At 40.3% G+C, this 9,361-nt stretch overlaps 1 protein-coding gene across 1 annotated transcript; it reads left to right on the forward strand.

Annotated features, from left to right (window-relative positions):
• Positions 1 to 1,709: 1,709 nt before the first annotated feature.
• On the forward strand, positions 1,710 to 6,057 carry rpl37 (ribosomal protein L37). Its single transcript, XM_008282773.1, has 4 exons — positions 1,710 to 1,739; positions 2,503 to 2,638; positions 3,361 to 3,445; positions 5,750 to 6,057. The coding sequence occupies exons 1-4, from the start codon at positions 1,737 to 1,739 to the stop codon at positions 5,817 to 5,819; spliced, it is 294 nt and encodes a 97-aa protein (XP_008280995.1). The 5' UTR covers positions 1,710 to 1,736; the 3' UTR covers positions 5,820 to 6,057.
• The last annotated feature ends 3,304 nt before the right edge of the window (positions 6,058 to 9,361 follow it).

Below are 9,361 nucleotides of genomic sequence, written 5' to 3' on the forward strand. Positions count from 1 at the left end.
CTCTAACTACAGCAACAGGCGAGAACTTTTCCTCCACTAACGTCACTGACTTTGACTGGTTTTTTTGTTTTTTTTAATGCTTCCTACAGCTGAAGCCTTCCACTCTCGCCTAAGTGAATTAGGTAAGTGCCTTCCACCAGATGTCAACAAAGACAAGCGCTCTGCACTCTCCTGAACGTCACATGCTATTCAGACACAGACTTTCTCATGGATCACAGGCAAAAATTCAAAATTAAGCAAGTCCTCTGCATTTGCTGCCAACCTGTTTACTACATGGCAGGTCTCAGAAATTGTCTTCCCATTATTAATTACTACAACAGCATTGCAAGATATTTGAAAGGTTTTCTTTGCACTTTTAGTCACCCATCAATCTGTTCTCTATCTGGTTTCAGATTCTCGTACCAGCAGGGAGTGCAAAAGTAGCCCACACGAGCTCACTGTGAGCCAAAGCCTGCAGCTCTTAAGATGCTTCCAGGCCAGATGGGATCTGCAGTCCCTCCAGCTCTGTGATCTGGGTCTGCCCCGGGGGACTGGTCCAACCAGTTGGACTAGCCCAGCATATCTCTAAAATAAGCACTCAAGAGACTTTTATCAGTTCTCTTGGCACAAAGCAGCACTGATTTTAACAAACTCCTTCCTGATAGGAGCTCTTCCCTCAAACTGAAACAAGACAATACAAACTACTCTCCTTTGTGCCTTTTATCTGCAATCTTATTCTTAAAGATGTTGAGATGGTCCTCAGTACACTGCAGTTTCTCCAGAAACACTCAGACGTGGTGCAGACTGCTTATTTTACCCATGATGTGTCTTCCAGCATATAAAAACACCACATAGACATGTAAACAGGGTTTTAAAAAAAAAATAAATAAGAGCTGGATTTGAGGGATGCCTACATGAAAGTCATATTGAGAGTAATCCATTAGTTTCAATAAGAAAAGCAACAAACGCTTTTTAAAATGTGAAAACATGAAAGTAGGTCTTTTGAGGGACACAGCCTGATAAATTCTTCAGTGCTGTATGCTGAGCATCCCTGGCAATTAGTAATGTGACAATGTCTTTAGGAATTTAAATATCAGTGGTATTAACATATGTCCTAATTCTATCAATTCAAATTTAATGGACAACAGTCAAACCATTAAAATAATAATAATAATAATCAATCGAATCTAATTTTTGTATGTGCTAACTAATATAGACATTGCACTGAAAAGTCTGAACAACATCAAAATTTGAAAATAAAGTTTTTATGTATAAGTACAAAGTTTGAATCAATCCAAATGGCTCACTGGGAAAACTTTACACATCAATTGTACCTTTCACTTGTGGAAATCATTCAATTAATTTTAATTTTCTTGCTTCTTCAAAAACGAATAAATCTCTGGCAAATAAATTCCTGATTATGACCTAGGGAGATATTTTGACCGGTATTTTGAGTTTTAGTGGTGTTTGCTCAGGCACTCTTTTATTTTCATAGTAAAACTAAAATAGAAGCGTTGTATGGACGTTAACTGAACTCTACTCTACTAAACAGACAATGTCTTTAAATATGCCAAAGAGAAGTGAAGGTTAGAAAAATTACACTTACCCTAATTATGTTCATTGATATTCCAGATCGATTCATTAGCACAATGCTACAAGGGGTCACATTTCAGTGTTACACAGGAATCCGCACGGACGTAATTTGACGGAACGCCAGCCCCTGTTCCGGTCTCTTTTCCCTTAGCCACCGGACGAAAATGGTAAGAAGCAGCGCTGGCAGACAAAAATCTATGAACATCTGTTTATTGTGTCGTTTGTGTGACACGGACTGTGGATGTTGTGTTGTCGGAGAAACATCTTCACAGTGTGGATGAAGTATTTTTGAGATGAAGCACCAGTTTGATGAAATAAACGTTGATGTTTGTCACATCCATTCAGCATTCATTAGCTGCCATTAGCATTGAGGTCCGGTGTACAGACTGGGTGTAATTTAGTCGTAGGGAACCCAGATGACATGAACTAGATTTTTTTCGTTTTTAAACATTAAATGACCAACGCTGAATTCGTGTTGTTTTATTCAGTACGAGTTATTCACTAGTGAAATGGCTAACTAGCTTTGCCGCTGTGGTTAGCACAGCTAGCTAGTCACAGCATGATGTGAATGCGTTTCCTCTAGCTTAGTGTACGCACTCAGCGTGCTACTGTGCTAATAGAATGTTTTTGTGTCGTGTGTAGTGTTTTATTTATTGGTTATTGGAGCGAATGCTAGCTTTTAGTCTTAGTGACTGCACAGGACCTCGCATGTGAACTGTGTGGCTAACTGCACCAGCGAGGTTCAGTATCGCTGCATCTCTCCCATCCAGTGTGAAGCTTACGTCTTGTCAATGATGCTTTTAAACACAAATGTCTGAACAAATGACTTTCTGTGATTCATTCTTCTTAACTGAGACAAGACTGCCTCAGCTGTAACTTGCACCGAGGTCTCAGCGAGTTGTTCCTGACCTGTGATCTCTCATCTCTCAGACCAAGGGAACATCATCTTTCGGTAAGCGCCGGAACAAGACGCACACTCTGTGCCGTCGCTGCGGGTCCAAGGCCTACCACCTGCAGAAGTCCTCCTGTGGCAAGTGTGGCTACCCCGAGAAGCGCAAGAGAAAGTGTAAGTGAAGTAAAAACAAGTGTTGATACTAGTCTTTATTTGAAACAGTGCATCGGATGTTGACGTCAACCTGCTAAACATGCAGGAGAATATTGTACATTGAGGTCTTTAGTATATGTGGTCTTCAAACAAACAAAATGTGCAGACAGGGTGTCTTCCAGCCTGTTTGTGTAGCAGCTTGCAGTGACTAAACCCTCTAAACAGTTTCTGGACAACAGTTTTACTCACTGTGGGTTCGGTTTTCACTGCAACATAAAGTCCTGCACATGTATGGAAACAACAAAACCTTGACTACAAGGACACAGCTTTAAAATGTCTCTAAGCAGTATAACGCAATGCTTGAAATTTGAAAAACAATGCTACAGTTTCATTTCTTTGATGCTATTTAAACAATCTACACACACAGAATAAACAAAGAACATTTTCCTGATGCCCACAGGTGACTACTATGAAAAATTACAGCTCGATATAGTATAAATATTTTACTAAATACGTTTTTGATTTGATTCCAGACTTGTTTCCTATCTGTGTAAGCCCAGACAATGTTTATCCTCTGAAGCTTTCACTGAATAATTAACATGTGTTGCTCACTCTATTGTGATAGAACTTACTTGTTATTATACAGTGTTTTTCACAGTTTAATGAATGATTTATTATTCCGCTTTACACCTATCTGGATGGCCAGGCTGCCTTGACTTATTGAGATATTTGGTTTTTTTTAGACAACTGGAGCGCCAAGGCCAAGAGGAGGAACACCACCGGCACTGGCCGCCTGAGACACCTGAAGGTCGTCTACCGCAGATTCAGGTGAGGTGTACTCATGTGAAATACTCAGTTAAGGTGAAACATAGCAGAACTACAAGTGTTTGTAGATGCTCTGCTAGCGGTGTGCTCACTCTGCAGCAAAGGACCGGTTTGCTTACTTTATGTGTAAACCAGATAGTAGCAAATTAATTTGATATATCAGTTTGAAACAAACATTGGATCTGCTGGTGAGTTGTGTGTTGTGTTGACATAGTTGTAGCAGGAAATGTAAGCAAGGTTCCTGCATCTTATATCAGTGAAATAGAAGCTAATGTCTGCATTTCAAAGTATTTATATAAAAAAAGGACCCCTTTTGCGGCTGTATGATTATCTGTTGGTTGTGTTTGGGCAGGAAAATATGGGGTATACACAAACAAACATTGGTGTAAACGGTTTCAAACAAATGTTTACTAAAACCACAGGATAAATGTGATCACTGAACTGCGTTGACAGTTGAACTTAAAGTACCTCACTGCAGCGTTTTACTAAGAACATAAACATGATGCTGCAAGCTGAATGTCAGTGGTAACATGAGTTACAGTGCACAGGAACTTTAACTAGGAGGTGTTTTCCTTTCTTGGTTATTTTGCAGCAGAGAACTGAGCAAAAGGTCACAGGACATTCAGGATTTCTGCCCAAAATTAGATATTTCTCGTGTCATTGTATGTGACACGAGAAATAATCTAATCTAATATTATGTGCTTTCAATGAAATATAACAGATTTGTGACGTAAATGTTACTTGTGCTTCGTCGTGGGATTCTGTGCAGCCTGTATAGAGTCCTGTTTAGTCTTGTCAATGCCGCTTACCAATGATGGTGAAAAATAAATGTCTGAACAAATGAATTCATCATGATATCAGTATTTTCTCTGAGGTAAGCGTCATTGTCAGACAATACCAGTGACTTATATCAGCGTGGGAGTAAAATTGCTTTGGAAATGTTGTGATTATTTGAATTTACACCAACAAAAAGTATTTAATGTAAAAATATATTTAAACAATGCGTAATATTACATCGACCCCTCTTTTCATCCAAGTCACTCTGACTAGTCACCAGTGTCAAGTCAAAGCGCCCTCTACATGTGCTGTACAGACAGAAATTGAAATGAGTCCCACAGTGTACAAAAATACAATATCAATATACAAATCTAAATACAGTGCCAGTAATGTCAGATCTATAATATAAGACTTGGGAAAAACTACATCTGCCACTAATTAAACTCCAGTTATACATTTTCATTATGAAGCTTAACTACATCAAACATTTAGAGAAATAAATCTGGGCAACTTTTCTGATGAATCAGCTGGTCCACTTTTTGTCAGTCCATTGTGGCAGCTCGGGCTTTGAGCCCAGACAGCAGCTGTTTTGAAGTAGAGTTGACAGAGTCCCTGGTGTCTCCAGAAAAATGTCTGTGTAATTATAACCTAAATTATTAATCACTCCTAGTGGCACATTGAAGTCAGCAGTTATAAAATTAGAACGTTAAAATAACAAACTGTTAAATAACACTGAGCTTATTGTGAGCGTTGTTGGCTTAACGATGCAGAACTAAATGTGAACCTCAGATCTAAAGCACCAAAGATTACTGTTGGTTTCCAAATCCACAGCTATGCAATAGTCAGTGATGTAAGTTTAACTATGTACAAGCTCAGACACAAGGGAGGTTAATGTTGTCCTAAAGTTCCCTAAACAAAGTCGATCCACACAAGTCCTGCAGCGAAGTAGGTTCATCTCCGGTGAATCGTGTTTTGACGGCACATTTCTTTTGACATGTTTTTGTTGCAACTTTTAATAATGCAGGTCAACATTTCATTTGTTTGAATGTGATCCAGGTTTGTGGCACGTTGGTGCAGTGTCAAACTGGGACACTTCAGTGGAACTGAGTCAACTTCATTAGTTACACCTGCACCTGCCCTGTTGGGACAAGTTACAGGGTGCTTTAATAACACCTATTTACTGTAATTAGATGCCATATTTCAGTCTCCTTCAATTTGTTAGTGCCGCGCTTCCTCTGGATAAAATGTTTGACAGGACAAAACATAAACCTCCTTAATGTTATCACTACATCAGGCACTGCCGAATTATTGATTATCCTCCCATTAAAAAAAGTTCAGGACGAAAACGTATTGTTGAGAATTAATAATCAGCCATGAACCAAGTGAATATGTAACTAACTGTCAGTAAAGTAAACTCTGTGAGACAAAGTAAAGCTTGTTGTTTAGTAATCTAGGATGTGACTTTGTCCTTCTTTTTACCTGAGTTTGATTTCTCTAATGTGCCGCCTTTTGTTTCCTTTGATCTTCCAGGAATGGTTTCAGGGAAGGCACCACCCCCAAACCCAGACGTGCTGCAGTGGCCGCCTCCAGCTCATCCTAAAAGACACATTTTTGGTTAAATAAATGTGATGTTTAACAGGAGTTCCAGTCTTGTCTCTTAATCTTTAAATCCTTATTGTCAGCCAAACACAAAAGTCATGATCGATGTTCCCAATAGATTAATACACGGAGGGTGGCTGTATTTTCGTCAATTTATACAACTCTGAAGTAAAAACATAGAGTTTGGGTTATTGTATCAAAACTAAACAAAGCTAAAATAAAACCTTTTAGAAACATGAGCGATTGTGTCAATGTTTGAAGTTTTTTAGTGACTAGTAGAAGCTGTTAACATGAAAAAAATCCAGGGTTTTTCCTGCAGAGAGGTACTTCCTGTGCCCTGAAATGTTTAAGCCAGTGCCTGAATGATCAAAAATAAGCATAAAAGGTTTTTCCCCCCTGTTTTGTTTGGGGTTTAATTACCTCAAGCATAATAGACATTTTTGTTTATCAAATGATCAGAAATAACAAGAAAATACATTGATTTCTGTCAAATGAGGTAACAGACTTGTCATCTTTACTGTATCATGTTTATTGTTGTACAATCACACCTACTCTGAAATGAAGAGTTTGTGTTTTGTTGAACATCTCAGCTAAACTATTGGACTGAAAATGTGGCTACAATCTCAAAGCTGTGCGCATGATGCTGTGAAGTGTTTACAGATGTGGGGAGCACGTTCTGCACTATCAGCATCATTTGGACAAGCAATCCTCATGAAACAAATGATAGAAAACCTGCACACAGATCAGCCAGTTCAAGTTAGAAGCTGTCAAAAGAAAGTTTGGGTGAATTCTTTTAAAATTGCCCAATAAAATTTAAAGTGTCAGATTAAAGTTAAAAGTAAACACCCAGCACATAACAACCCACAGCTGATTGTAGATCAGAGGAAAACATGTTGGTCATGTTGCCCAAGAGCTGCAAGATAAATGTTGTGTAATGAACCTTTTGCTGTTTTCCTATTCAAGAGCCAAATCAGTGTGTGTGCATCGTAATAAACAAGCTGGGAAAAAAGGATTAGACAGGAGGTGTAAAGTGAGAATAATCCACCTCTTTAAAAGTAAATCACAGGGTTTCCACTCAGATTATTAAACCTAATCACAGCTGTTTTGTTTTGGTAAAGATCTAACAAATCACATCATGTTCATATACAACCACCTGTTAATCTTGTATCGAATGCACAGTTCTGCTCGAGCTTAAACTCTGAAACAGCTGTAGAAAGTCACATTTCACACAATTCTCACGTATTTCACGTAATCATCAATGCAAGAGCTCAGAATCAACAGTTTTCTGGCGAACACGCTGTCTGTTTCCTCTTCTGCTACTGTGAAACTCTTGGAAAATATCCTCAGAAACATATTTTTAAAATTTGCTCCGAATGCGATTTATAAACTTAAATTATTCAGTTGAACTGTTTCCAAACAGCAGCTGGACTGAACCTCTCTTTCACACAACACAGACTGATTGAGACAAAGATATATTCCTGCTTTCGGACAGCATCGCCACACAGAAGGCTCTGCCCTGCCTCTGGGTGCAGAACAAGAGGAGAACAGTTACACTGAGGGGCCCCAAAGCTGGCCAGGAGCCCCTGTTGTATACACAAACTGTGTGGCGCCTGGTGAATTGTTTTCAGGCTACCCAGAGTTTCCAGCTGCTCCCCTGTCTGCATGACTTAGTAAAAGTTCAGCTGGAAGATGAATGAGAATCTGAGGCTTTGAAACATCCTCAACAACAAAACAGGTCTAAATATTTACCAGGAGCCAAACAATGCTGAAACTTCTCAGATGCAGACTGCAGGGAATTCAGTTTACAAATGAGTCAAAAGGCTACATTTTATGGGTGCAGCTGCAAAATGCCTGAGGAGGCACCACGGTGAAGGAAACCAGCAGCAGGAGATGGTGTTTTAGTGAAGGACTGAGTACATATTGTGACAGATATACCCAAGATTCAAGCAGGGGAAAAACCCAATCTGGCATGTGGTTGCTTCCAGTTGACAAATGTTTTAGAGTCACGGTTCACAGCAAACCCTAATGTGTCCTGAAACGTGGGAAAACTATTCACAGAGCACTCAACAGTAAAGCCTTTGTTGCAGTGCTTTCAGTGCCGTGTTTATTCCTTCCTCTCATTTCCAGTACCTGTCTCTGCCCTGCCAACAAACCTAGTCGTTTTATCTGTCGGAGGATCTGGCAAGTTGATGTGCAGCCTCTCGCTGTGGGGGGAGCGTGGCTTCAATCACAGATAAGCCCTGAAGGGTTTTACGGCATGCCGTGTTTCTCAACATACCTCTCCTGATACTGCCGCAGGGTTTCTCCTCTGCGCCGCCAAAACCCTCCTCCGCCTCTGTGGAAGTGATGCGTTGCTGTTGCACAGGTTTGACGTTAAACCTGCAGCTTATCTCTCTTTTTTCCTGCTTTGTTGATGAGGTTGCTATGGGCGTTGCTTTCATAGAAACATTATAGATTAAAATGAAAAAGACATGTTCTGCAGTTATCACATATTTGCACACATGCATGTTGTTTTATGTTAAAGGTTAAAGAGTCATGTATGACTCCCTGTTAGCAGTGTTGACAGTTGTACATGTGCACAAAAGAGTGAAATGTAAATAGAACATCTGACAAGAATTATGTAACTAAATAAATAATGCACAATTACTTATGAGCTGTTAAACTAAATAAAATGCAATAACTGAGATCCATCCATCTATTATCTATACACCAGTCAATCCTCACCAGGATCAGGGTGCTGGAGCCCATCTCAGGTGACTCGAAGGCAAGATACATCCTGGACACATGCCAGTCTGTCACAGGACCACACATAGTGACAGACAACCAAGCACACTCACATTCACACCTACAGACAGTTTAAAATCACCAATTAACCTCAACAGGTTTTTAGATGGGGCTGCAAGGTGGATCGGTGGTTAGCGTTGTTGCCTCGCAGCAAGAAGGTTGCCGGTTCGCATCCCGGTGAGGACACCCGGGATCTTTCTGCGTGGAGTTTGCATGTTCTCCCCGTGCAGCGTGGGTTCTCTCCGGGTTCTCCAGCTTCCTCTCACACAATCCAAAAACATGTTGAGGTTAATTGGTGATTCTAAATTGTCCGTAGGTGTGAATGTGAGTGTGCTTGGTTGTCTGTCTCTAAGTGTAGCCCTGTGATAGACTGGTGACCTGTCCAGGGTGTCCCCTGCCTTCACCCTGAGTCAGCTGGGATAGACTCCAGCCACCTTGCAACCCTAGTGAGGATTAAGCGGTGTATAGATAATGGATGGATGGATGTCTTTGGATTGTGCGACGAAGCTGGAGAACCCACGCTGCCCATACAAACTCCACGTATAAAGACCCCAGGCCCAGATTCGAACCCACTAGCAGTGAAGCAGCAGTGCTAACCACTGTATACCAACTCCTAACAACTGGGATGTGCTTTGCTGTAAATTAAAGCTAAAAGTGTATTCCGGAAACACCGGTTTAATTAGTTCCATCTAATGCGACTGTACTAGCTTCTACCTGGGCCTACAGGTTGTTCCTCTGATGTTCACATGAAAAAAGTAA

Source organism: Stegastes partitus, unplaced genomic scaffold (genome assembly GCF_000690725.1).
Source record: "Stegastes partitus isolate 25-593 unplaced genomic scaffold, Stegastes_partitus-1.0.2 Scaffold285, whole genome shotgun sequence".
Lineage (NCBI taxonomy): Eukaryota > Metazoa > Chordata > Actinopteri > Pomacentridae > Stegastes > Stegastes partitus.

Coding starts and splice junctions, on each gene's coding strand:
- rpl37 (XM_008282773.1), top strand. Junction 2,639..3,360: donor CGAGAAGCGCAAGAGAAAGT/GTAAGTGAAGTA, acceptor GGTTTTTTTTAG/ACAACTGGAGCGCCAAGGCC. Junction 3,446..5,749: donor GTCGTCTACCGCAGATTCAG/GTGAGGTGTACT, acceptor TTGATCTTCCAG/GAATGGTTTCAGGGAAGGCA.